Genomic DNA, 27631 nt, shown 5'->3' with positions numbered 1-27631 from the left:
CCCCTTCAGCAACGTGAGCTGATCACCTAATGGAAAGCCTGCATCATTAACCTTGCTTTCTGAGTGAATACTGCAGGAGAGTTTTAAATCCATTAATTATCCTTAATGAGTAGTGTCTACTCTTTCTTATCTCTCTCTCCACCTCTCTCGGTGGGGATGTCATGAAACCACATGCAAAAGCATGGGACGCTTTGCGGGGAGACCATAGCAGTTACAGATTACTGCTGTCCGACTGTATCAGCAATCATTGAGAGCACCGTGGCTCTCTCTCAAGTTCCTGATTAAACATTAAAAATAGAAAGATGACTTGCCTGTTTCAAGTGCTCTCATTTTTCCTCTGAATATAAATGTGATTTTTCTGTATATTCATAATAAGTAGGACCTACACAGTCTGTCCCTCCTACCTGACCGCTAGTGGTGTGTTAGGAATGGCGGGCGATCAGAGAGGTCCGGAGCAGGGAGAGTAGATCTGGAGAGTCCCTGAAGTAGGGCCCTGCAGTGGGGCTTTAAGAGGGAGGTGGTCCTTGGGCTCTGGTAAGAAGAGGACTTGCCTCAGCTCCAGATGCCAGGCTAGTCCTATAGCCAAGGAAAACATCGCTCGGGACCCATCTCCTGCTGAAAGTATCAACATCGACAGTTCTCTCCCCAAGTTTCATTTGCTCACTGCAAGGAAATTATTTTCCAGAAGTGCAGCAGACAGGTCTCAGGCTGGGTCTCATCTTCCATCTCCCTCACCAGCCACCACCACGGTCACTGCATAAGGAAGTCCTTTAGCTGGAGAGGTGTGGCTGCCAAGATGTCCCCATTTTCCATGTCCCGATATTTGTGGGATTTCGCTAACCCCGTGGGACAGAGAGATTCTTGTTTATTTCTTGAGATGATCTTAGGACACATTAGTCATGTGGGAAAACTTTAGGTTGTCTGTTCATTATGGGAAACTTGTAATAAAATCAATCTGGGTTTTTAGCCTGTTCAGTGGAAGCCAGGTCTCCAAATGCAGCTGACTTTAAATGGGTTCTCGAGTGGAAAGCCTGTAGGCTTTGGCATTACTGTCACTGAAGCCAAGTGAGCTAGACAAGTCTGGGGAAACCAGATTGGGATCTAGAGTGGTCAGAAACATTAACTGCCCTGAGAGTGAACACAGGGAACTCCGCATATATTTAAACTGAGTCACATGACTAGACTCTACTTGGGCAGAAGAAAAAAACATATTTTCCTTTAAATGATTAAACTTAGTTGAACTTAGTTCAAGAAAAATGTCTTTTCCTTCTGAATGTTTTCCTCCCGAGGCTTAAAGAGTTTTAAGATAAAATTTGTTTTGCTAAAGAGAAAACATATATTAATAGCTTTCAAATCAGACACATCTGTAGATGACTTCAAATGATGTGTCTGGCCCATCTCCTACATCTGGATGGTTAAGACTGCAGGTCAAAAAGAGAGAAAGAGAGGAAAAAGGAAGTTGGAAAGACTTCCTTGGGGGCACCTGGGTGGCTCAGTGGCTTAAGGCCTCTGCCTTCTGCTTGGGTAGTGATCCCTGGGTCCTGGGATCCAGCTCCGCATCGGGCTCTCTGCTCAGTGGGGAGCCTTCTTCTCCCTCTCTCTCTCTGCCTGCCTCTCTGCCTACTTGTGATCTTTGTCAAATAAATAAAATCTTGCAAAAAAAAAAAAAAAAAGAGGCTTCCTTGTCAGTCGATGGAAATGGACTTGAATCCCATGTTTATTCCATTTTCGCCGCATAAAGTTTTTAATCTTGACTCCTGGAGCCATAAAACAGTAACATTTCAAGTCCACGGTTGGAAGAGGTTGGCCAATGGCCAATATTTCTCCTGACCTCTTCCTGAAACTTATTCAGGATTCTGGTTAATGCCCAGCCCAGACGGGTGAGTGAGACTCACGGTGTTGGCATTTCCTTAGTTTGGAAAAGTTGGGTTTTTAAGTCAGTGGGAAAAAAGAGAGGAAGAAATCAAGTCTAAGCACAATACAAGCAAGACCGACAATAACATCCCTCGGGTTGAGGGAGACAGCTTTGGGGAGCCGCCTGTCCTTATCTGGGAGTTAGTTCACTTACAGTAATAAACGTTTTTCTTTTACTATCCATGACCCAAAGCTAGAATAATGATTTATACCTATTGGTATTTCGTTTGCTTTTTTTCGGAGGGGGGTGCTTTTTCTGTTCTTTTTATAATTTTTCTTTCTTAACAGCGATTACTTTTTATGATGGGGTTTTGGGTGAGGCGCAGCATTGGGCCGCGGGGTCTCAGACGGGGCAGGCAGGGGTGGAGGACGCAAGGAGGGCCCGGGGCTTTCCCCCGCGGCGCTCGCCCAAGGGCTGGACCCGCTGTCCTCGCGGAGGGTTGCCCCTTCCCTCCCCCTGTCGCGTTTTAGGTCTGCCCTGGCGCGGGAGGGAGAGGGTCTTCAGTCTGCGGCCGGCCCGGGGGCCACTGAGGCGTGAAGCCCCGCGCGCAAAATTCCTCGAACCTCGGGTGTTGGTACCCATCCGAGGAGTGCGAGGCTCGCAGAGGCGACGTCGCCCACCACCCACCCAGCCCGGTGGGGGCAAGGCTGTGACATCACCTCCCTGCTCTCGCCCCGTCCTCGCGCAGTGTGAGGTCGCACCAAGGCCTGTCGGCGCCCGGGGGTTTCAGTTCCAGGCGGCGGGGACCTGGCTGACCCGAGGGGTCGCGGAGCCAGAGCCGGGCAGGGGGGCCCGCAAGGGGGTCCCCACCCCAAGCGGGGAGAAGGAGACTGGTCAGACGACTGAGGAGGGAACGCCCCGCCCCAGTGCCCCCGACCCTCCACCCCAGTGCCCCGCACCCGATCTCGCTCCCCGCGCCACCTTCCACAGGCTGGGGCCGCGCCCCCGCCTCCCCGCCACCCCTAGCTCTGGCCCTGGCCCCCTGCTCTGGAGCCCTCGCCCGGGTCGGCACCCCAAACGCCGGTCGCGCCCCTTCCTGGGTCCCTGCCCCCGGGTCGCGCTCCACCCCATCTCCGCCCCTCACCCTTCAGGCCGGGATCCGCATCTCATTAGCGCGCCGACCCCCCTCCACCGCCCGCCGAACCCGGGTCTGCGTCCCGGTCCCCCCGCCGCCCCTCGCTCTAGCGCCCTCGCCACCCCCGCCCCCGCCCAGGCCCGGATCCGCAGCCCAACCCCCGGCTCGCGGGGTCTTGCATCCCTAGCCCCGGATCGCGTCCCCCGCACCGCTTAACCCCGGCCGGGTCGGCACCCCCGCCCCCGGCCGCGCCCCCTCCCGCGTCCCCGCCCCGCCGCGCTCCCGCCCCGGGGCCGCGCTCGGGAGGCGAGACCAGCCTGCCCGGCGGGCGGCGGGGGCGCCATGGGCAGCGGCAGCAGCCGGAGCGGCCGGGCCTTGCGGCGGCTCCGCAGCCCCGACAGCCGGCCGGCGGGGTCCGGCGGGGCAGCCTCGGAGGGCGGGACGCGGCCTCTGGTCTCGGCGACGGCGGCGGCGGCGGCGGCGGCGGCCGCCTGGGATGAGGCCGGGAAGGCAGAGGCGGCTGAGGGGGCGGCGGAGCCCGACCCCGGCCCCGCGGCGCCCCCCGACGGCGGGGACGAGACCCTGCGCCTGCTGGACCAGCTGCTGGCCGAATCGGCGGCCTGGGGCCCGGGGGAGCTGGCCCCGCGGGGCCCGGCGCGGCCCCCACCCGCAGCCGGCGCCGAGAGCCCGGTGAGTGTGGGAGCCCGCGGAGCCGTTGGGGCCGCGCCCTGTCCCCCAGCACCCCCCAGCCCCCAGCCGCGCGCTTCCTCCCACCCGCCTCCGCGCACCCCCTCCCCCGCCCCTCGGCCTGCGCGGCGCCCGTCCCCCTCTGCCCTGAGTGTCACCCACCGTCTCTGTGTCTCCGAATGCCTCCGAGATGTCCCGCTGATCACGGGGCCTGTCCTTCCCCAGCACCCCCTCTGATGTTCTCCCCGTCTGCCCCTTCTGGGTGCTGCTCTCACTGTCTGGGGTGACAGTGCTGGGAGCAGCCTGGAAGAGAGGGGGTGGGGGAGACACACATCCCTTGGCAGAAATGCGTCTCCCAGGCTGTCTTCTGGCCAGAGCTCGCCTTCTAGAACTGTGTCTACCCTCAAAGCACAGCATCCCAGAGCCCTTCCGGCGGAGATGGGAGCTGGCCAGGGGTGCTGGCTTTTCTCTTAAGAGGAGGCTGCGAAATAGTGGGGACCGGTAGCCAAACAGTGGTTCACAAATGTGTCAGACACGTCAAGAGTCTTGCCTTGCTAGTCGAGCAATTCACATGCTACTGGCTATTTTTAAGATGCTGTGGAATCTGTTTTTAGCTTCGGCGGTCCTCTGTTCCAGAACACTTGTAATAACAGTCCTGTTGTTCTAGAAAAACAATAAAAACGAGCGCTCTGGTTTGGCAACGGTCTTCTCTCCAGCAGAGCAGAATGAACAAGATCTTTACTCTCAGCTCCCGGGCATGAGGTGGACGCCAAAGGCAGCGCCCCCTTTTCTGGAGCCCGACAGACTTAACTGCCAGGTCCCAGGGAAGTGTCTTCTGGGGGGAGCCAACAAGCAGCAGAATCCTGAAAAGGCCTCCCTGAGGGGTGGGGAGGAGAAGTGGCTCAAATCAGACTGTACAGAGTGTCTCAGCACCCCCCCCCCCCGCCCCATCCTCCTGCCTGTCCCCTGTCCCCTGCTACCCTCCCAAAGTGAGCCACAGTGAGTAGGACTGAATTCGTTCACAAGATTCCTTCAGGACTACGTCACCGTTCAGTTATATAACACTAGAAATGGATAAACAGTTCAGAAACTTGGGGGAAATTCTCAGAGAGCATGGAAGCAATCAGCTAGTGTCCAAGTTTCAAGCGCCTTGGAAACTTTCAAAGTGAAAACGAGAGGAAAAGGAAAAGAATGAATTTTCCCCTGATCCGCTGAGTCTCAGTGATTCTCAGGGAGCAGGGCTGCCTTACTCACTGTCCCAGTCATTTCTACGAGCCCAGCACCCCGCTAGGTGCTAAAGCCAACACAGATGGCACATGGTCCTTGCCCAAAAGCAATTCACAGTCTAGCTTGGGGAGAGAAAAAAAAAGCAGAACACAGTGTGCTGAGACAGACTTGCACAGAGCCCACAGGAGGAGGGACTGATCCCCTGGAGAAGTCAGGGTGGCACACCAGAAGGACAGCCCTTGACCTGAATCTGGAAGGATCTGTGGCCTTAGCCAGGCAGACAGCAGGGAAGAGTATTTGTGCAGAAGGAACCCTGCATGCGTGGGTAAAGGCAATGGGGTGTGGCCCAGGCTGTGGATGGGGATGGCCTGGGTGGAAGACGCCGATGGGTCCCTAACCATGCTATCAGGTTGTTTGAGAGTTTCCCCATGTTAAGGAATTTGGACTTCATCCTAAAAGCTATGGCTATCTCTGAAGGGCTGGGGGGTGCAGCGTTTTGTGTTTTAGGAAGAGGACACGAACAGCTGTGGGACGATGGGCTGGGCCAAGTAAGCCCAGGACCAAGATAGCCAACTGGGGGCTGCTTTGGTGGTCTGGGTGAGCAGGTCCTGAATGAAGCAGGACAGTTAGAGGGCCGAGGGGAGGTGGAGGTACCTGGGAGGGAGAATCGGCCAGCCGGGGTGGTTCTTCTGGAGGTGGATTGTATGTACCTTCTGTGCCATAATTATTTCTTGAGTCAATCCTAGAACCTTATATTATTAGATCTGTAGGAAAGCTCCTCGAGTCCAATTATTTTCAGATGTGGGGAGACAAAGTGAAAAGGTCCAGGCTCCTAATTTCTTGACTGTAAAGTTCACAGTTAGAAGGTCAATTGCCTTTCCGCTCAGTTGTGAGTTTTATGCTTTTTGCTGTATAGATGACCTCCTTGGACTGATTCTCTTGGCACTTGCACATCTTATAAGATTCCGAGTCGATAAGACATCATTGAGCTAGGAAGAAATTGGTATTTAGATGTATCAATATTGACCATCTCAAAACCCCAAGGGCCAATTTCAACCTGTACATAGAAGTCGCGCCTTCTCCGAAATGTTTGAGATGCTGTTCCCAAGGACAGAGCAAATTTTTCATTGAGTAAGTAAATGACACAATTTAAATTTCTTGAGGAGGGAAGGATGAAAACCTTCCTTAGGTGCTAAACTGTCTAGCATTTTGAAAGAGAGAGGTATTCTTCATAAGACAGTATCAGACTCAAGTGAAATTATCCCTTTAAGCACCCATGTTTAAAAATTTTAACCACTGTTGATTAGACTCTCTTGGAGACTGATTATGCATAACTCTGAACCATCATCCTGAATATTACGGATTATACTCGACTTTGTTCAAAAATAGTCGTAGCTCATATTTTAACATGCACTGGGGTCTCGGACATGCATTAACTCTTTTCATCTTTAACATTATGCTTGTCCATTTTTACAGATGGGAAAGAAAACAGGCACAGAGAGGTTAAGCAACTTAACCAAAGCTGCACAGTTATGGCGGAGTGGAGATCAGACTCTGGGCAGTCAGGCTCCTGTACCTTGTTCTCTTATGGCCCTAACAGTTATGATGCTTGTCACATTGTAACCCATTGTCTGTCCTGAGCAACCCCCACCCTAGTGGACCCTCTCTGAGCTGGCCTTGGGGGAGGGGCTGGAGTCACATACCCACGCCTGCTGATTCTGTGTTTAAAGGAAGAGCAGGACCCTTTGAGGTCAGGCCAGAGAGAGGTTCTTCCCTGACCCGGAGAATCATCTCTTTGCCCAATGGGCTTTGTGGCAAATATTCAAGTTAATCTAGTGCTCATGTTTGTCTCATTTCTTAATTCTTGGTTGTTTTCCTGATACCGTGAAGGTTGCTGGGTAAGAGTGAAGTATTGCCATTGTCTAAAACTGGCATTTTTAAAGTTAAGTTTTAAGAAGTATTTACGTTTATTTATTTATTTATTTGAGAGAGAGAGAGAGATTGGGGATGGAAAGGAGTAGAGAGAGAGAATCCTAAGCAGGCTCCACACCCAGAGCCTGATGCGGGGCTCGATCTCATGACCCTGAGATCCTGACCTACCATCAGCAGTCAGATACTTAACCAACTGAGCCACCCGGTGCCCCTTTTAAGAAGTATTTAAATCAATCATTTATACCGCTATGTATGATATATATATATTCCTTTCTACATGGGTATCTACAAGTAATGTGGTCCCAGCGGCACTGTGTTGATATCAGTGAAACTATAATATTCCCTTTTGAATTTTTATACTAAAACTTCTCTTAAACAGCTTTTATATGGCTGCATAGTATTCTTAATGATTTTAATAAATGCAAAATATCCATCAAGTCCATATACAATAGCAAAACCGTCTCCTATTGCTGTCCTGGGTTCATTTCCACCTTTGTGCCTGTGAAACGTTAGGTGTGCAAGACAGAATGCCTTTTCTAAAGCCAGTGGGACTTTAAAATCAAGAGCATTTTAGGGGGATATTAAAATGGAAAACTATTTAGGATGGAAAAATTATTTAAGGAGAGCTGACGGTTTAGGTTTGGGTTGTATTAAGTCATTTAATCCAGTTCTAGTTTTCTAACAGTGCAGTGGTATCTCTGGTCCTCAGAGCTCTGGTAGCTGGAGGAGGTACCGTGCACGGTTGATCCGTGCGCTCAGCTCGGGCCATGTGCCGTTTGAGGTGCTGGGTGTACGTAGTGACCCAAACAGGCAGAACTTCTGCTACCATTCTGATCACAGTAAGTCCACCAGGGAACAAAATAAAGTACAAAGAACAATAAAAGCAGGGACACCTGGGTGGTTCAGTCCGTTAAGCGTCTGACTCTTGATTTCAGCTCAGGTCATGACCTCAGGGTCGTGAGACTGAGTCCCATGTCGACTCTGCACTCAGTGTGGGGTCTGCTTGGGATTCTGTCTGTCCCACTCCCTCTGCCCCTCCCCCCTGTGCCTCTCTCTCAAATTAAAAAAAAAAAAAAAGAACAATACAGCAGCAGGGGCTGGGGAGAACAAGAGTGAGTGCAGGTTGTTCTTTTTTTAATAGGTGGGCAGGCATGGTGTCACTGAAGGGGCAGTACTGGGGAAAGCCGTGGAGGAGGCGAGGACTGCCCCGCTTCTGTGGGAACTTCTGTCCCAGGCTGAGGGGTCAGCCAGTCAGAGGTCCTGGGGGGCCTGGAGGGTCTGCCCAGAGAGCAGCGGGTTGGGCGGTGTGGCTGGAGTGGAGAGGGCAAGGTCAGGGTAGTGGGAGACAGGCTGGTGCCCAGGATGGGTGCCCAGTGTCTAGGCAGAGCATCATGGTCCTTTGGCCACTGTTAGGCCGTTGGCCCGTGGACACAGAGGTCTTTGTAAGTGCTTGGGGCTCAGGGGAGAGGTTGTGGCTGGACCTAGGAGTGTGGGAGCCGGCAGAGCAGAGGCGCGTGGAGGGTCGACCAGAACACCAGTAACAACGATGCCAGCTAACACCTTCGTGTGTGCCAGGCAAGCACGGCTGCCAGAGTGTATGTGTGTGAGCTGGTGTGAGAGGAGCCGAGGACCTGGCCCTGCTGTGTTTAGACGCAGAAAAGATAAGGACACATGCTAAGGGGGACAACCAGTAACGGGGGAAAATCCAAGAGGACGCCATGTCTGGAAACCAAGGGAGGGAAGTGTTTCAAGAAGGGAGAGGGGAGCGGCTCTTGTAAACGCTGCTCGATGGGACGAACAGGGTGGAGCCAGGGAGCTGGCCACTGACCTCAGCCACCTGGAGACCCCTAGAGCCCTCGGGAAGAGCGTGGGGGAAGCCCGGCGGGCTGGGGTTCATGGAGAATGAGGAGCAAGGGACCAGAGTGTAGTCAATGCTTTCGGGAAGGTTCTTTTTCCAGTGCAGTGGCAGTAGATGGTCAAGGATGGCTCTTTTAGGAAGCCCAATGAACCATAAAACCTCAGTCCCAGACGGGCTGGATATACAAAGTCTTTGAGATTAAATGCACTAGTAAAATTCAAGGGCACTCTTAGAGAGGAAATTCTGATACAACCCAATAAACACAAATTCTGCCCCTTTGCTACCACATTATGTCCTTCAGACTTAGTTCCCCCTCCTGCCTCATAAATCTGGGCTGATCAAGATCTAGGGAAGTTTGTTTTTGGGGAAGTTTTTTGGGTTTTTTTAGGATTTTATTTGTTTTTATTTTTTAAAGATATATTTTATTTATGTTTGAGAGAGGAAAAAAAGAGAGACAGAGAGAGCATGCGAGTGAGTGGGGAGAGGCGGAGGAAGAGAATCTCCTGCAGGCTCCCTCCTGCGTGCAGAGCCTGAAGTGGCCAGACCCCAGGACCCTGAGATCACGACCCGAGTGAAATCAAGAGTCCAACGCTTAACCAACTGAGCCACCCAGGTGCCCCTATAGATCTTAGTTTTTTTGTTGTTGGTTTTTTTTTTTTTGAAGATTTTATTTATTTGACAGAGACAGCAAGAGAGGGAACACAAGCAGGGGGAGTGGGAGAAGGAGAAGCAGGCTCCCTGCTGAGCGGGAGCCCTATGCGGGGCTTGATCCCAGGACCCTGAGATCATGACCTGAGCCGAAGGCAGGTGTTTAACTGACTGAGCTACCCAGACACCCCTAAAGTTCTTATTTTTAAATAATCCCTATATCCAACTCGGGACTTGAACTCACAACCCCAGCATCAAGAATCACACGCTCTACTGACTGAGCCAGCCAGGTGCCCCTCATTTTCTGGAAACTTTATTGTTACTGCAAAGGTATCACTTTTTTTTTTTTTTTTTTTTTTTTTTTACAAGAAGGTCTAGGCCGATCATGCGTTCTAGTTAGGCGGAATGAATCCGTCTTCAGCATTTTTGTGAAGGTTCCGTTTTGCTCTAGCAGAGGAGGACCTGGATAAGGCTTGTGTTCCCACCAGCCCAGGACTTCGGCGTAGCCCAGGTTCACATTTACCGTGGGAGGTGAAGGGGAAGACAGCAATCAAATGATTACGTGGCTGGGAAGCAGATCACCAGAGAGACTTGAACGTGATGGATGATGTGATGGACTTTTGGCAAAGAAAATAAAGCCACTGTTTTGAAGAGTTACTGTCCGTCTGCTTTCAGATGTGATTTATACCAAAGCACACAAATTTGAGCGGGAGTAGGCAGTTTTTGAGCAATCTAGGAAACATGGAGGAGTCAAATGTAGTGCTGACGCTCAGAAAGCTCCTAGCTGTGTTCTGGAGGGCCGTATAAATGCACCTTTGTTGTTCATCAGGGAAGCCCCGCAGCACAGGTGTGTCGGAAGTATTACACACCCAGGGGGTTGAATAATCCCACCGGAGGCAGGCGTCTTCCCGGTGGGCCTGACGTCTGAGCTGGTTCTGAAGGATCGGTTGAGTTTACCAGCAGCAGGAAGGGGATGAAGCCTTCCAGAGGGGGCAGCGTGTGGAAAACCCAAAGGGATGAAACAGTGTGCAGCCCCTTCTAGCCGGACAGCGAGGGGATGATGGGTGGAGTGCAAAAGGCACGCGGGTCGCCTCGAGTCCGGATTTCGCAGCCCTCTAGGCTAAGGGGTGGAAATTCATCCTGTAGACAGTGGGGAGCTCATAGAAGTTGTCTGTGTTTATTATACTTAAATGTTGATTTTAAAATCAGAAGAGGTAATAGACACGCACAGGCGAGAAGATGTGAAAGATGTCCCGAAAAGCAAGTGTCCCTCCCACCGTCGCCACCTTTTCCCCAGGTCCCCTCCCGGAGACATCGCCTTATTTCTCGTGCTTCGTGCCTGCTCTCCGGGCCAGCCTCCCTTTCTGAAGGTCAGAGGTGGCAGCGGGGAGCGAATGAGCGGGGACCGTGCAGGAGTGGGACGCTTGGGTAGGCGGGCACTGCACTGATCCGGGGCAGAGAAGGCGGGAGAAGACCGGGTGGCAGGTGCGACAAGCAAAGGAAGGCGAGTTTCTAGAAAGACGCCGGGGCTTCTTGCTTGTGTAGTTGAGCCGATGATCACGCTCAGTGCCTTACACGGCGGGTCGGGGCGGGAGGCGGACCAGTTCCAGGGGCCGTCTGAGACTCATGTCCACTGCAGAGAGTGGTTCGTGAACATCAGCCTGCAGACAGCGGGGCTGGGGTGTGGTGGGGGGAAGCACTTGGACTGGGGGAGAAGGAGATTAAGCCTGGAGAAGATCAAACGCTGAAGGCAGAGTCCTCCCCTCAGGGGACCTGTAAACACAGTGAGGCTGTGAACTGCGAGATGCACAGTGCCTGCAGATGTGGGTCGGCGGGTGACCTCAGAGGGCTCCCTCCCTCCTTGGCTGCAGGATGGCGGCCGCTGTGCACGGGGTGAGAGCCCAGCCCCACAGCGCCTGGCCTGACCTGAGCCTCAGCAGTGGCTACTGAGTGCGGGTGGAGAGGCAAAGGGCAGGGAGGGTGGGGGTCGCGGTCACATGCCTGACACCCAGCGGTGCTGGTGAAGACTTTCTGGGCCCAGGAGCTCTCGCTCCCTCAGGGGCTGGGACAAGGGGTGCCTGGGCTCTGGTGAGGGGCCAGCAAGAGTCTGGGGAGACCCAAGGTTCTTACCTCCTTCAGGGCCAGGAGCCCGATACCAGCAAGGAAGGAGACCACTGGCCTCTTCCTCCCAACATCCAGTGTCCAGGAACCTGGTGGTCTCTTTCCAGTTGGAGAATCAAGCACTAGCCCCGAAGGGAGTCAAGGCCATGAGGTCCCCATCTCATTTGAATCGGGGGTCTTTGGGGATCAGCAGGGAGAGCTGCCCCAGGGCCGGGCAGGCCCCCTGGGAGCCACGCCAGGTCATCTCCCTCCCCATGCAAGGGCCCGCGCCCCCAGATCGGGGCCGCTCCCAGGGTGGGCAACGGTCCGCCTGCAGCCCATCCGTGAGTCCAGCTGAGTCCCCAGTGCCCCAGTGTCTATAATGGTGTGAAAATGAATGTGGTTGTGCTTTATAAGGTGAGAAAACACTATACATGCAACTGATTGTCCTTTTCCTCCAATCCCGTTTCGCTTCTCCAGGCCTTCATTCTCTTTGGAAACACTTTCGTGAAGGCGTGGGCTTGTGAAGGGAGGTGGGGGCTCCCCGACCGACCGATGGTCTCAGAGTCAGAGCCTCCTTCGGGAAAAGTCTGGTTGTCATTTGATTCACGCAGAACCTCCTTGGAGTGGGGCGTGTCGGGACAGGCGCGCCCCCTGGCGGCAGGAGGGCTGGACACCCCCCCACCCCCCCACCCCACCCCCCGCAACCCAAGGCACAACAGGGGACCTGGCGGAGGTGGGGAGGCCAGGCGCCAGGGCTGCCCTCACGCTGTTCTCTCCACACTATGTGTTCAAGTGTCCATCGTGAGACAAGGAGCCAGAAAACCCTCAACCAACCCGACCAACCTGGGCTTCCAAGAAGGAGAATTCTTCGATAATGAAGAAGCGGACATCTTCCCGGGCTGTGGAATATTATTTCCCGGCCATAAAAGGGAGAAAACTACTGGGATGCCTGGTGGGATCCGTGGGTGGAGCATGCGATGCTTGATCCTGGGGTCATGAGTTCGAGCCCCACACTGGGCACAGTGAAATGTCTCTACACACAATGTGGATGGATCTCAGAATCCTACACTGAGGGACAGAAGCCAGGAAAAGGGCGCATGCTTTGTGATTCCACACTGGTCGTGGCTTCCAGATGGAGCCACAAATCCACAGGGACAGTGGTTGCCGGGAGGCAGGAGCATGGCCAAGGGAAGCAGGGAGGACCACAGAGGGTGCTGACGGCCGGGGTGGTTTACCGTGGAAGGCTACCAGACTGGATTCCTTACACATCTGTGGCAATTCTGCACATCACTGATGCGCGCGCGCGCGTGTGTGTGTGTGAACATGAAGAGTTAAAAGAGTTAAAACTTCTTCTCTAAATAGAAGAAACAGAGCAGAGACATTTTGGTAAATAAAAGATACAGTACATTTCCTAAAAATTAACCACTGATAATTTGCTTTTTCCAAAGCGCCTAGTGTAGGAGTGTGAGGAGACTAAGAGACCCTCTGATTCGCTCCCTCCCCAGCGCTGGTGTGTTCCTCCAAGCCTGCACAGGATCGCGAGTGATGACACACATACCCCCCGCCCACCCACACACACTCACGCGCTACCTGAGTTCAGCCCAGTTCCCACGGCCACCGGCCTCAGCCCGGGCGCCATGGCCCCCCGGGGCTCCCAGTGTCTGTCTGGCCCAGAGGTGGCCAGCTGCCAGCTGGCTGGTGGCTGGAACATGTGTCCACGCTAGGCCTGGAGCCGCCAGCAGGGGCTGCTGTGTCTTTGCTTTTCATCCAACCTCCCTTTGCTGCCTCAGTGAGCTGGCTAACATAGTCCACATCTGACAAAGTCAAGCGAAAGGCTGAAATGCATTGATAAGGAAAGGACCGCACACTCAGACCTCACGCATAGGAAGAAACTTCAGTAAAGATGGAGCAAATGGAAAAAGCCTGAGCCATCAGGGAGATTATGAAAGCAAGAGCACCATGTCCCTTCCGAACCCCGCTGCAGGGTGTGCAGTCCCTGCTGGTGACGGTGTGCCCAGTCCTCACTGCCCCGTGAGGCCAGCAGTGTGTCGCCGTTGGTGGCAGGGAAAGCAGCGAGGCAGTGGAGACAGGCTGATCCTGCAAAGGTCTGACTCTCCCGCTGGGAGAAACTGTATTTGTGACAACGTTCACAGAGTCTGGTGATGAGGGGGCTGGCCAAAGCAGGTGACGATGGAAGCGGCTTCCGGCTGAAACTGACGAGAGGTGCAAGGGTGCAGATAGCATGACGTTGAAAACGCTGGGGATGGCTGGCAAACTGCTGCTTCTCTTCTCTGGAGCTCCTGGGAATGCAGGCAGGCCCAGTGACCGAAAGCCGTCGGGAGGCAGGTTGGTGGCCATGTAAGCAAAGACTTTCACGGGCACCCGAGAGAGTTGAAAGCAGGGTCCCAAAGAGATCTCTGTCTAGCCCTGTTCACACGAGTGGTATTCGCAGCAGCCAAAATATACAAGTGACCTGACAGCCGGATGGAGAAGCAGAATGTAGTACACGCACGCAGCAGGATATTAACCAGCCTTAAAAGGGAAGGACATCCTGATACCTGATCCAACATGGATGAACCCCAAAGACGCGTCAGCTGAGATCAGCCAGATGCGAGAGGACAAATGCTCTAGGTTTGCACTTAGACAAGGTGGTCAGACTCATAGAGCCAGTAGGAGGGGGCTTGGGGTGGGGATGCACAGGACGTGGAGCTGTTTAGTGGGGACATAGTCTCTGTTTTGCAAGATGGAAAGAGCTCTCGAGATTGGTTGCACAACAATATGAATGTACTTAATCCTGGAATATACATAAAGTCTTTGTGGTGTGTGGGTGGCTCAGTGGGTGAAAGCCTCTGCCTTCAGCTCAGGTCATGATCCCAGGGTCCTGGAATCGAGCCCCGCATCAGACTTTCTGCTCAGCAGGGAGCCTGCTTCTGCCTCTCTCTCTGCCCTCCTCTCTGGCTACCTGCGATCTCTGTCTGTCAAATAAATGAATAAAATTAAAAAAAAATACTGGAATATACACTTCAGAATGGTTAAGATGGTGAATTTTAGGCTATGTGCATTTTATCATGGAATTTTGTTTTTAATTAAAAAGAACATTCATGGGCACCTGGGTGGCTCACTTGATTAAGCGCCCAAATCTTGATCTCTGCTTGGGTGTCAGTCTCAGAGTCATGAGTTCAAGCCCTGCATTGGGCTCCATGCCCAGTGTGGAGCCTACTTAAAACAAAACAGAACAACAAAAAAAAAAAGAACATTCAGATAGTCTGAGCTGCTCTGAGATGGGATGGGTGGCTTTAAGAGGCAGCGGGGTGTGTGTGTGTGTGTGTGTGTGTGTGTGTGTGTGTGTGTTACTTCCTGTCTTCTTTCTTCACTCCATCCCTACTCTCTGTCCCTCTTCCGACTGTGAATTCCTTGCTGACTTGGAAGTCATCTCCTCTTCATCTTTATATTCCCCAAAGGCAAAAATGAGTGTTCAAAGAAATGTGCTATGATAGTAAGTTCCCCATGGCAAGGTCGCCAGCCACCAGCGGTCACGGTCAGCTCTTGGTGGTACTGCTGGGACTGGGCTGTGCACCATTGCTCTGGGGCCAGCCTCCACTTGGCATGTTGGGCAGGCAAGAACAACCTTTACCGGAAGCACATTGAGGCTGGCTGGCCCTCCCCTGCCCATCCCCACGGGGCTGGCATCGACAGGACACACCCAGTGTGTGTTTTCTTCCACTTCCCATCACTAACATTCCCCAAGAAACACATCAGAGCTTTTCTCAGGAAAGAGTGTATTGTATAGGAACCTCAAAGACCAAGACCAAGTCCCCTGGACCAACCTCATCACGCGCTCTGGTCATCTGCCTGTGGGGCTTCATCAGAGGTTACCCTAGACTGGATGTTGGTTCACATACTTCAAGTGGTGTTTCTTGGTCATCTGTAGGATTGCTGTTACTCTAAGGATGAGCCGGATGGATAATCTCTCATCTCACAGCAGTCCTGAGGAGCCAAGATACCATTATGCAAATGGGTAAACTGAGGCTCAGAGAGCCTCACAATCCATCCAAAGGCATATCATTATTAAATGACACAACTGGGATTTGAACCCTTTTCTCTATTATGCCATTTTTACTCTACTATGCCAACTGCTATACAGAATTTAAACTCAAGATTATAACAACCCAGCAACTTGACATTCGGCTTAATTCAGAAAATACCCCGTGTTTGTCCTGTGCTCAGCTTGGAGAGCTGTAAGCTTGGGAGAAGTGGTACTCTTGCTGGGGAGGACTAACTAATCTAATGGGTTAATAACTAGAGGACAGCATGGTCTATAGCATCTGTCTGATGACAATAGAAACAGTAACAGCCAGTGTTTACTGAGAACTTACTAAGTGCCAGGCACTTTGGGATGACTTTAAAGTATCTCCCAGTAAACTTGCTTTGCACACGAGGAAACCACTGCTTAGAAAGGTCAAGACATCCACGCCGAACCACAGTGCTGGTAGGCCAGGCTTTGGGCTATCTCTCTTTCGAAACTCGTGCTTCTGACTACGTAGTGCTCACCTTCCCCAGTCGCACACTTTATAGCAACATCCACCTCCCAGCACCCAGCACTGTGCTCTTACACATCCAGCTAACTGTTTGTTGTGTTTAAGACTTACTTCTCTGGTCACATTTCTGGCACCTCGAGCGCAGAGCGGATGTCTGCGCGGCCGCTGATGGAGCGCTGGGCGTGCTGGGGTGCTGGGTGAAGGGCTGGTGAGTGATTGACCCATGTGATTACATCTCCGAGTCGGAGGATGGAGAAGGGCTTTAAAACAGAAATCGGAGGGGATATAAGCAGCTTCCAATGGGGGAAAAGTGCAGTTCTCTCTATTAGCTATGTAGGATCATGGAGTGACGGAAAGCAATTATTCCACTAAGAAAAGGAAAAAAAACCAAAGCCTTTAAAACTCCCCATTGTCTGCAGAATAAGGAAGGTCCCTCTACCAGGCCTGAATGCATAGATTTAATTTCAAGTGGTCCCAGACTAGAAATGCCACCGAGATACCTGGAAAAAAGTCATCTTCCTCTTAGGCCCCGAGGAATACTCACAAAGACGTTTCCAAGGACAATGAGCAGCACACAACAGGAAATAACCAACTATGGAAGGAACCCAGTAAAAACCAGAAGAAAAAATAGTTAACAAAAACAGATGAATGAAGGGGTACTTGGGTGGCTCAATTGGTTAAGAGTCCAACTTTCAATTTCAGCTCAGGTCATGATCTCAGGGTCCTGGGATTGAGCCCTGGGTTAGGCTTCATGATCAGTGGGGAATCTGCTTGAGGGTCACCTTCTCCCTCTGCTCCTGCCCCTCGCCCCTCCAAAATAGATCAGTGAACACTTCAGTTATTTGGATTACCAGGAACAGGTAATGGTTGATTTATGTTTATTATGTTTAAAGAAAATACCTGCAAAGCACAAGGGACTAGAGAAAGTGACATGATGTATTTGAAAAAGAACCAAACCGAACTTGTAGAAAGGAAAACTAGAATAAATAAAGTCAAAGATCCCAATGGTGTGGGTTAGCAGGAGACCAGACAAAGATGTAGAGATCAGCACATTGGAAGACGGAGCTGGAGAAATGACCAGCCCATGGCACCCAGACGAGGCTCTGATCCAGGATGCTTGAGAAAAAACCCACAGCAAACATTAAGTTGTGAAACAATAGAAACTTTCCCTTTCTAAGGGAGCAAGACAAAGAAGTCAGTTATCATCATTTCTTTTCCTGTAGCACCAGGAGTACAGAAAGCCTAGGGGGAAATCAAAAGGCTGTTAGAGAATGTGAATGAGAACAAAAATAATACAAAAAGAATCTATAAATAAATTATTAGGGCTAATACAAGAGTTAGTAAATTCACCAACCCCCCAAATATATATATTTCAGGTATATTTCTATAGCAACAAGAGATATAAAATTTTATTTAAAAAGTTTATGTTGGGCGCCTGGGTGGCTCAGTGGGTTAAGCCGCTGCCTTTGGCTCAGGTCATGATCTCAGGGTCCTGGGATCGGGTCCCGCATCGGACTCTCTGCTCAGCAGGGAGCTGCTTCCCTCTCTCTCTCTGCCTGCCTCTCCATCTACTTGTGATTTCTCTCTGTCAAATAAATAAATAAAATCTTTAAAAAAAATAAAAAAAAATAAAAAAAATAAAAAAAAATAAAAAGTTTATGTTGTGGTGTCTAGGTGGCTCCATCAATTGCGCATCTGCCTTTGGCTAAGGTCATGATCCTGGGGTCCTGGGATCGAGCCCTGCATTGGGATCCCTGCTCAATGGGGAGTCTGCTTCTCTCTCCCCCCACTCCCTCTCAAATAAGTAAATAAAATCGTTAAAAAAAATAAAATAAAGGGGCGCCTGGGTCGCTCAGTGGGTTAAGTCTCTGCCTTTGGCTCAGGTCATGATCTCAGTGTTCTGGGATGGAGCCCCGCCCTGGGCTCTGCTCAGCAGGGAGTCTGCTTCCCTCTCTCTCTCTCTGCCTGCCTCTCTGCCTACTTGTGATCTCTGTCTGTCAAATAAAGAAATAAAATCTTAAAAAAAAAATTTTTAAAAATAAAAATTTTAAAAAGATGACAGTGATAATAGCATTGCAAATACAAGTATCTAGGAACTGGTCTAAAAAGAGACATCCGGGGCACCTGGGCAGCTCAGTCAGTTAACCATCTGCCTTTGGCTCAGGTCATGATCTCAGGGTCCTGGGATCCAGCCCCAGGTCAGGCTCCCTGCTCAGCAGGGAGTCTGCGTCTCCCTCTCCCTCTGCCTCTACCCCCCCTTCACTGTCTCTCTCTCAAATAAATAAATAAATAAATAAAGACGTAAAAAAAAAAAAAATGACATTAAAGGCCTGAATGAAGGGGAAACAGTCCCAGTTCATAAATCACAAGGCCAATTATTATAAAGATATCAATTCCCCCCCAAATGATCTGTGGCTTTATATCACCCCAACAAAATCCCCAAGATTTTTGTTTCCCATGGAATAGGCCAATTCGAATATGCGGGAAGGCAAAGAACAGAGAGTATTCAAGATTCTTAAAAAAACACAAAAAAGTGGGGTGGGAGGACCTGCTTTACCAGATGTCAAGTTCATCGTAAAGCTGTGGTCCCCGGGACAGGCTGGTGCGGGCCCAGGGCTCGGCCCCGACCGCTGGAAAAGCCCACAGACGGACGTGTGCTCCGGGGGGGGCCTGGAGGTGAGAGAGCGCGGGGTGCGGTCGGTCACAGGGAGCTGCTTCTGTGAACTTCGGCAAGTCACCTTGGCCACCTGTGAAGGAAGCAGACGGACCCAGGAAGCCAGAGGGAGCCTTTCCGGCTGTGGTTTTTCGAGGACCGCGGTGGCCCGCGGTGGCCGTCCGCTGCCGGCAGAAACCCAGGACCCCGGTGGGCCGCACCCCTGACAAACCTTTGATGCTTCTTCCTTTTGTCCTTCTCAAGGTGTCCTCGAAGCAGAGCGCTGATGAGCCCCCGGAGAGCGCCGGAGTGTCCAGGTGAGTGCGAGGCTGGGGCAAGCGCATTCCCTCCACTAGAGGCCACAGCTTCTTGTGTGGCCCCCAAGTCCCAGGTCCCAGCTCCCTGCCCGATGCAGCTCCCGCCTTCCAGGAACGGTTCCCGCCAGGGAAGGTCCCTTCCATGGAAACATGCAGAAGCCCTCCGGTCTCACGGCCGCCGTGACCTTCCCCCAGAGAGAGGCTCTGACCCAGATCATTGAGGGCCTTCCCGATTTCCCTCATTCACGCAGAAACTGTGTGCTGGGGCACCTGCCGACGATCCTTCTGGGGTTTACAGCCCAGAGGGATTGCAGATGGGGCCCCTTTAATTCTGTTTCAATTTTATCAGGAAAATGCTTTTAAAACCCCTGGCAAGAGTCAGATAAGGACCTGGGCCCAGAGACCAGACCTCCTCTGCTGAGGGCCATCCCGCATGGCTCCGGGCTGCATGAGGGTTTCAGGGCATCAAGAGCAGCCCGGCATGAGGCTCGGCTGGGGTGACCTTGGGGCCCTGGCCTGTTCTCCCTCACCGCATCCTCCTGGCTTCCTCACCTCTGAAGGGATCACAGTGATCTACCCTGTCCCCGAGCCGGGCGTGACTCTGGTATTAAGATGTGAACAGGTGTAAAACTGCTGGCGTATGTTTTAGCTGTTTTATGACCAATTCCCAATGGCTGCAGGGCAAGAAGCTGGCTGGGTTTCCCTTAGCGACCACACATGTGTGGGTCTCCCTGAGCAGCTCGGTCTGTTCACAAGCGCAGGCAGTGGGCTCCTGGGAGCTCAGAGAGGGGACGGGAGAGGCCTCAGGGCTCCCGGCGGAGCTAGTGATGGTTCAGCTGGATGGAAGGCCGTGTGGGGGGTCGCAGAGGGGCAAGAGGAGGGAGCGCCCGGGCAGCATCTCCAGCTGAGGACGCTGGGTGCTGGCAGGTGGCGGTTAGCACAGGGCCCTGAGGTCATGGAGAGCCGGGAGCTCCCCCAGGTAGAGAGGGCACCAAGTGTTGAGCTGCGGTCACTGGCCATCGCTCTCGAGTGCGAGCAGGCTGGGACCCCGGGAAGTGGGAACACTTACACCCGCCGGCACCAGTGGTCGGGGCCCAGAGCCCTGGTCAGCTCGGTGGAGAGCCCTGGTCCTCCCTCCGACCCGCCTCCCCTCCTTGTATGGACGGGGATGGGCTTGGCACTCGGCATCTGGGGGTGGTCTCGGACACAAGGGGGGACACGGGGTCCCTCTGCAGTAGCTGCGCCAGGGGCCCCGGCGGCGCGGCTGGGCTGACCCAGAGGCCCGTGCCTGCGGCTCCGTGCTGGGGACCTGGGGACACGCCTGCCTGTGGGCTCCAGCTCAGCGCTGGCTGAATGTTTCCACTGATTTTAAAGAGAATTAGTGTGACTTTTCCAGCTTTCGTCAACCTGAGAAGTTTAGAAGGGTTAGATTCTACCTGGAATCAATCAGCTCTTTCTTCTGCCTCTTAACCAAGGGGGCCCCTTTGCTCCCTGCACACTCCAGAAGGCCACCACCCTCACCGGGGTCCACTCCTCCCTCCCTCCCTCCCCTGCTTTCATGGGAGGCTCAGACGGCTCCGTCCCTTTGCTGCCCGGGAGGAGGGGAGGGCCATGGAGCCAAGCTCCAAGGGAGGCTGGCCCTCCCCAGGCTCAGACTGGAGTGCGCTTCCTCTGGTCCCCAAACTTGGGCTCTGTGGCCTCTAAGGAGAGCCCCTGGATCCCGCCCCACATCTGCCATAGTTCCCCGTCGCCCTCCCCCTGCCTGCGGGTGCTCCGGGGCCCCCACACAGCTCTCAGAGGCAGCGGCCCCTCTTCCCTCCGGCCTCCTCCCCCAGTCCCTGCTCTGCTGTCAGAACCCGGCAGAGCAGCATTTCTGGGAGAAATGTCCCAACGCCTGCAGTTTACTTTGAAATACCTCCAGAAATCAGATGAAGGAGATGTGTGATAAAGTAAATACAGCCAAAAAAAAAAAAAAAAAGTGTATTTACTTCATTGTTGAATCTACAATTTCAAACTTTCTGGATGCTTAGAAGTCTTTGTAATAAAATGCTGAAGAAAAAAATCCTTCAAAGCCCTGTTAAAGTATCTCTCCCCAAACGCTCGCCCCCCACCCCCATCCTTGGCAAGCTGGGGTGTCCCCTTGTCGGCGGGCCCCCAGCCTCCACACTCGTGACCTGTAAAGCAGGAGGCGCACATGGCCATCTGGCTTCCGGCCTCACTCTGCCTCTCGAAGGCAGCGCGGACACCTGACCCATGTCTGGTCCCTCACCGTTCCAGGCACATGGTCAGGTGTCTCCCAAACGCTTGTTGGAAGAACATTTGATGTGACCCTGGGCCATGTGGGCCTTGACCCCCCAGTCCCGATCATCCTTGATGACATCTGCAGAAGGACATGGAAGAGGCAGGGCTGAGCCGGTCGGGCAGGATTTGAGGACAGGGCTGGCCTGACCTGAGGTCTCAGGATTGGGTAACAGAAGCTGAGGGCACATGGGGTGGGGAGCTTGGTGGCTCTGGAGGCTCCTGTCCCCACTTGTCCAAGGATCTCCCAGCCCGGCTCCCTGAGTTCACACGAGGAAGTGGCCCCAGCTGTCTGACCGGCGGAGCCGTGCGGGCTCCTTCTGTAGCACGAAAGAGCAGGCTGGCAGGCTTGCTGTCCCCCAACTGGCGACAGGCAGCTCTGGGCTGCAGAGCTCAGCTCTCCTCCAGATGCAGCCTGAACCGTGCCCACGCCCTCCCTCCTGTGAGAGGTTCCGGGAAGGCCAAGGCCAGTGCCAGGCAACACTAGCAGGGAGCAGCCTGAGAGAAAGGGAAGTTTGGGGTACAGGGTACACCACCCAAAAGTTCCTGTGATGTCGAGAAAGTCAGAGAGGGGATGGTCCGCCAGGTACAGGCTGGTGGGAACCACTTTCTGGAGCCCGGGCAACAGGAACAGGGGTGTGGCTCTGGTCACTTTTGCCATGCCCAGTTTTGTCCTGAGCAGCTCTATTCACCACCCCCCGCCCCTGCCCCTGCAACAAGGGTGCCGGCCCGTGAGTAAATCAGGCAACGGGTGTCTCGAAAGGCAGCACACATTTGCTGAGGGCTAGGCCATGTGTAGGACTGGGTGTCCCATGCTGTGTGTTATCTTATTCATGCTCCAGAATGGACTTAGAAATATGTCTCCACTTAGAGGGGGAGGAAAAAACCAACCCATGCTCAGAGATACAAACGCCTTGTCCAAGGTCGCGGCCCTAGTAAGTGGCAGAGCTGGGATTTGAACTCAGGCCCTGACCCCGAAACGCTCCAGGGGCTGGCTTCCAGGCAGGGTACGTAAGGTCTTGGCAGACGAGGTCATAGGCAATGAAGCAAGAGAAATAAGCAGAGGCCTGTCCTGTAAAAGAATAAGAAGGGCAAAGGTTTTCGGGTTTTGGTTTTAGCACGGATCAGACGTCCCCGAATGGGTAGGCCATCGGAGAGATGATGAGTTTGAAGGTAACATCTTGTCTCCTGACGCCGCTGTCTGTGTTTCTGGCCCCCAGAGCCCCGGACAGCAGCTGCAGGAGGCCTGAGAGGCAGTCGGGCATCTGTGCCATCTCCTATGACTACTCGGAAGAGGAGCTGATGGCCAGCATCGAGCGGGAGTATTGTCGCTGAGGCCTCCGGAGCAGCCCTGCAGGCCCCTGTCCCAGCCAGCCGGATGCTGCTCCTTTGCCCCACCCCCACAAGACTGGGGTTGCACCCCCGCCCCCCAGCCCTGCCCTGCCCAGGCTCTGGCTGGAGCCGACCCCCTCCAACATGCAGTTACTCCTGGTTCTTTCAAAGATCCAGCTTCAAGCTTGCTGGCAAGGGGTGGTCAGCCGCGCAGACACAGGTGCGAAGGCAGGCACAGGTGCGGCCCCCAGGTGCAGGCACAGGTGCTGCCTTCAGGTGTGCGTGCAGGTGCTCTCCCAGCTGCTCCTCTCTCGGTCTCTGGGGAGGGCTTGCCTGCGGGGTTCTCCTAGAGCCTGAAATGCTTCCCATGTCGAATGGCCCTCTCTGCTCCAGGACTGGGGCTCCTCAGTGCTCAGTGCTCAGTGCTCCTCCCGGACGGGCTCCCTTGGGGCCTCTAACACGTCCCTGATTCTGCGCACGAGCTGCCTGGAGATGTGGATGTGTGAATTGGGGTTCTGGGGAGTTGGGGCGGGGCCAGAGAGTCTGCATTTCTAACAGGTCCCTGGGGGACACCCCTCTTCCTGGACCCCAGCCTCACTCAGGGTAGGAAGGATTGAGTCTAAGCTTTAGACCTTATCTGACTCTTCCTTCCCGGCACTGGGGCTGTGAGAGCCACCGCCCGCCTTGCTCCCTGGACAGAGGCCTGCTCCCCTCCTGGGCAGATGTGATGGACACAGCATGCGGGGCTGCGAGCTGGAGCCCTCAGTTCTGATCCCGAGCCAGCAGCCACTTTACCCCTTGGGCCTCAGTTTCCCTCTCTAGACACTGACCCCTGGAGGCTCTTCCAGGCATAGCAGCCCTGACAATCTGGGATCAGGCAATTCCAGGATTCCTAGATCTCTGCTGTCCTGCCACCCCCTGGGGCACAGAGCTGCCTCTGCAGCTGTAGGGGGGTGGGGTGGAGGGAGAACCCCAGCCCCACCTGGAGGAGGTCCTGAGAACACCTGCTCTCACCAGCCTGATGGGACTGGTTTCCTCTCTTCCCACCTGGGAGAAGGCACAAAGTCATTGTGGTGAGGCCAAGAGAGCCCAAGAACGTCCCTGTCTGACAGATGAAGAAGCCGATTTGCCGGGGATGGCTGTGAATCCAAGATGGGGCCGGGGGAGCCAGAGGCTGACCGGAAGGCAGGACCCCTGCGGGGGCGCAGGCATGGCCGGCCTTGGAAGAAGGCTCTGGCTGGCGTGCATTCTGGATCCAGGTGGCAGGTCCCCCTGGAGCAGCTGGGAGGGTGTCCGAACAAAGGGGCACGTGGGTGCAACGTTAGCTTTTGCCAAAGCCAGAAGAGGTCTCAACTTGTCACACACAGTTCCCACCAACTCCTGCAGCCTCCCTGGCGTCGCCGGCCAGACATGAGATCTTCTCGGGCACAGATGCGAGGCCCCTTGGCACTGTCCCCAGACCCACAGGCCTGCTGCCGTCACAGGCAAACGGGTGTTTCCATCAACTTTTATTACTTGGCAAGACAGCCTTTGGTCAGATGTTCCATGGCTGGGAGATTGTACCTCCGAGCCAGAGGACGGTACGTGGGGCCTTCCAACAGCCCCAAGTCCCTCCAACAGCGAGAGCTCCCCCCCATGCAAGCCCAAATCATTTCTTTTGATCAAAGATGAAAGCCATTTCTATTTTAATAATATAGATATTTCTCTTAAAAGTGGTTAATATTTTCTTTCTCACCACCAGACACATTAGGCCTTGAATTTCGTGATTTAAAATGTTTACAGTTTTACATCATTATTTTGTTAAAATGGAACGTATTTGGCCAGTTTCCTGCATTTTCCAGTGGAAACCTCACACAACCGTTCATGAGATGAAAGTATTCAGAAAAAGAAGACGTCCCCCTGGGGCTACTACGGTCTATGTCAGTGTCAAAGTGAGAACCCGTCATCAAAGCAAAGCAGTTGTTCTCAGGTCTTTTTTTTTTTTTTTTTTTTTAATTCCCTGAATTCAGGAAAGTATCTTCTGGACAGTGGCCAGCTGAATAAACTATGTGCCCCAGCTGTGAGGTGGAAGGTGGCCAAGTAGGCCCTGTGGGGCGCTGGCCCAGGGGGCGGCGGGGAAGGCCCAGGGGCCTACATGGGGTCCGAAGGCCTGTGGTGGCCACTCGCTGCTCCGGCCCTTCCTGGAGCAGCTCCATGCGCCCCGGGGGCCCCAGCACCCTGCTCTGGCTCCAGAGCTGAATGCGGGTCTTGTTCACAGATGGGGAGGGAAGAGGCTCCACTAGACGCAGGAAGAGAAAGGCTTCAGGGTCAAAAGTGACAACGACACGTGTCGAGGTCTGGGACGTCTGAACTCCACAAGTGAGTCTCCCGGTTTCTGTGGTGGGCGCGCTCCACGGGGAGGTCGCAGAGGCCAGGAATCCAGGAAACACACTCTGTTCCTGGCTCTGAGAAACGTCATGGCCATTTCCCTGGGGCAGAGGCAGAGACATACTGTCCCCTCCTTCTGCCACTGGCGTTCCCAAGCCCCTCCTCTCCGGCCCCCGGGCTCCCAGCCTCATCCGGCCGCCCTCCTCCTCACTGTGAGATGCGCTTTCCTGGGACGGGCCAAAGTCATCGTCTTTTTTTTTTTTTTTTTTTTTAAAGATTTTATTTATTTGAGAGAGAAAGAGGGAGGGAGAGAGGAGGGGCAGAGGGAGAGAATCTCAAGCAGACTCCCCGCTGAGTGTGGAGCCCGAGGCCGGGCTCAACCTCAGGACCCTGAGATCATGACTGAGCCAAAACCAAGAGTCAGACGCTTTATTGGCTGAGCCACCCCGGTGCCCCTCGGTGGTCGAAAGTCTTAGAACCACTTCCCACTGGGCTGCCCATCGTGAGCTGTGCTGCCACCCAGGGAAGCCCCCCAGAGCCTCTGCACCTCCATCTCCCGACTCCCACGGCTGTGAGCCTCCCCTCCTCTGCCAGATGCCTGGTTCAGGCGTGAGATCCGGTCTCCGCCAGGGATGCCACGCTGTCCCCAGGGGCCGGCACACCTGTAGACATGTATTCAGTCCAGAGAGGGGAAAGGCTGTCAGAGAAGAGTAGCCATGGCTCCCCACAGAGGTCTAAGCCACGGGGGTGGCGGTCCTGCTGCTCTGGTGATAATTAGGCAGGAAGAAACCTTTCCTGGGTGCCAGGGAGAGGATAAACCACGTCAGAGGCTCTGAAGGCCCATGCCCTCTGCTAGGAAGAAGGTGGCATGGAGTCAGCCCTTCGCCACTGGGGCATATGGACCCCCGAGGACTAATCTGACGGTAACAGGTGCGCAAGGCTGTACTTTCTGTGGTGAAGTCGTCAGAGTTGGTTGCTTTCAGAGTTGGAAAGTAAAAGCTGCCTTTTCTGTGGGGTGTGGACCCCAGGAAGGAAAGGTGACCCTTATTTTAAGTCTCCAGGAGGCGACCATCCCATGGGCACCCCGTGGAGCCGGTCGGTGTCTGGGGTGTGGCCACATGGGAGGCTGGAAGTGTGTGTGGTTTCTTGTGGCACCAAGGGCCCAGGGCTGCCCTTCCAAGACCTGGGCTTCTGCCAGCGTCAGGGGCCTGTGGTCAGGGGTCAATAGCGACACCACTGGGCAGCGAGATCACAGCAGCAGCAGCCGTTAGGACTTCCTGGCTCAGCCCCTGGGGAGCTGCAGTTGGAAAGATCCCCATTTGGGCTCGCTAAGCCCCAAGAGATTTAGGACAATTTGTAGGAAAAGATGAGGAGCAGCAGAAGGAAGGGCTGAGTTTCCTACGAATCTGACAGGAGAGGATCTGAGTGAAAAATAAAAATAACACGGCCTTATGGGCTAGGGGGCCCTGGAGGGATAACAGACAGATGTGACAGGAATGAGCCAAGTCCCGTGCGAGCTCAGATGAGGGGGGAGCCGCTGGGGGTCTGGGTCCTGCTGTCCACACCGCTCCCTCCCTCATCCTTGGAGAACTTGGGGCAGGAAGGAGCCAGGCTCCCCAACGAGGCCGATCAGCTTCTCTCCGCAGCAAGAGCTGGGAGCGGGGGTCGGGGAGAGCCCGGCGCAGGGGGCGGAGGCCCGGACTCCTGTCTTGGCCTCACTTTCCAGCGAATGACTTGGGGATCTTAGCCGCCTCGTCTTTTCGGTGGACGGATGGCTCCTGTCCTTCCTACCGCCCACGGTTCCTGGGAGGCCCGACCGGCCCATGGCTGGCAGGGAGCTCTGTCAGGTAGCAGGTGGGGGCCTGGTCCCGAGGAAGGGGACCCTGTCGGGCCACTCGGTGTAGGTGGAACAGCTGGTCTGTGCTCCGCAGGAAGCCGGCTGGGTCTGGGCTTGGGGGCTTGGGGGTCAACCAAGAGGCAGAACTCTTCCTCGGGGACACCCCCAAGGTTACAAGTGAGGACCTACGGCTTCCAGCCCCACCGGGCTTTGCAGCCGGAGCTCTGCCTTTTCCTGGGGTTCCCTATACTAACGTTTCAGAGCTCCCCACAGCCGCGTTGTCGCCAGCCTGGGGAGCCTGTGCTCAGCTGTGCCAAGTGAGGCCAACCACAAGCCCTGGCTCCCAGGGTTGGAATGCTGAGCCGGCGGGGCGTGGGGCTGGGGACTCCTGCACACCGAGCCCCAGGCCCAGCCACTGCCCTGCCCCCTCCGAGAGCCCTCGGTGCTCTGAGAAGCCCCGTCCTCAAGGAGCCCGGATCTAACCGTGCGGGGTCCCCCTTCAAGGAGCTGACAAAATTAGCAGCCCAGTGGCCCGAAAAGTGGGCACACGACCATGTGCACAGCTGCCTTCGGCTTCAGGTGCGGCCACGCTCCAGGCTGGTGCGCACATGGTGGCTTAGGGCTCCCTCAGCGGATCGCCAGCGTCCTCTCGCGGTCTTCTCTCCCTTGGCTCTCTGTCCTTTGACCCCTCACCTCCTTGGTGTCCCTGGACCCTCAAGGCCATCTCCTCAACTCAGGGACTCCCCTGAGTCCTGCTTGGTTTCGCCTCCCTCCACTGTAGCCTGGAAACTTCCTTAAGGCAGCCATCGGAGGCAATCGCTGGGTTCACCCCACTCGTTTCCTG

At 54.3% G+C, this 27631-nt stretch overlaps 1 protein-coding gene and 2 long non-coding RNA genes across 6 annotated transcripts in view; 1 reads left to right on the top strand and 2 right to left on the bottom strand.

The window, feature by feature from the left end:
• The window catches only part of LOC309871993, a 17201-nt gene extending 7894 nt beyond the window's left edge, over positions 1 to 9307 (bottom strand). For both annotated transcript variants that reach the window (XR_014315602.1, XR_014315603.1), the window contains exon 1: positions 3840 to 9307. This is a non-coding gene — a long non-coding RNA (uncharacterized lncRNA). The remainder of the gene's footprint in view (positions 1 to 3839) is intronic.
• CYS1 (cystin 1) lies at positions 3301 to 24295 on the top strand. Of its 3 annotated transcripts, XM_082745508.1 has the most exons (3): positions 3318 to 3680; positions 18901 to 18953; positions 22472 to 24295. In XM_082745508.1, the coding sequence occupies exons 1-3, from the start codon at positions 3333 to 3335 to the stop codon at positions 22584 to 22586; spliced, it is 516 nt and encodes a 171-aa protein (XP_082601634.1). In that variant the 5' UTR covers positions 3318 to 3332; the 3' UTR covers positions 22587 to 24295. The 3 variants fall into 3 exon arrangements, with proteins under 3 accessions (XP_082601635.1, XP_082601636.1, XP_082601634.1); XM_082745509.1 differs by lacking the exons at positions 18901 to 18953; positions 22472 to 24295 and adding an exon at positions 9794 to 9996 and having other exon boundaries at positions 3301 to 3680; XM_082745510.1 differs by lacking the exons at positions 18901 to 18953; positions 22472 to 24295 and adding an exon at positions 9797 to 9996 and having other exon boundaries at positions 3302 to 3680.
• Positions 23225 to 27631, bottom strand: LOC309871998. The gene is made up of 2 exons (XR_014315608.1): positions 25377 to 27631; positions 23225 to 25331 (listed from the first exon to the last, which is right to left on the bottom strand). It is a non-coding gene; the product is annotated as an uncharacterized lncRNA (long non-coding RNA).

This window comes from Mustela nivalis, assembly GCF_964662115.1.
Source record: "Mustela nivalis genome assembly, chromosome: 8".
NCBI lineage: Eukaryota > Metazoa > Chordata > Mammalia > Carnivora > Mustelidae > Mustela > Mustela nivalis.
The sequence above is the reverse complement of the archived record's forward strand: the minus strand, read 5'-3'. Positions and strand labels throughout refer to the sequence as shown.

Excerpts from the sequence above, each read along its gene's own strand:
- CYS1 (XM_082745508.1), top strand. The coding sequence starts at position 3,333 with ATGGGCAGCGGCAGCAGCCGGAGCGGCCGGGCCTTGCGGCGGCTCCGC. Across the intron at positions 3,681-18,900 it reads CAGCCGGCGCCGAGAGCCCG|GTGTCCTCGAAGCAGAGCGC; the intron begins GTGAGTGTGGGA and ends GTCCTTCTCAAG. Across the intron at positions 18,954-22,471 it reads GAGAGCGCCGGAGTGTCCAG|AGCCCCGGACAGCAGCTGCA; the intron begins GTGAGTGCGAGG and ends TCTGGCCCCCAG.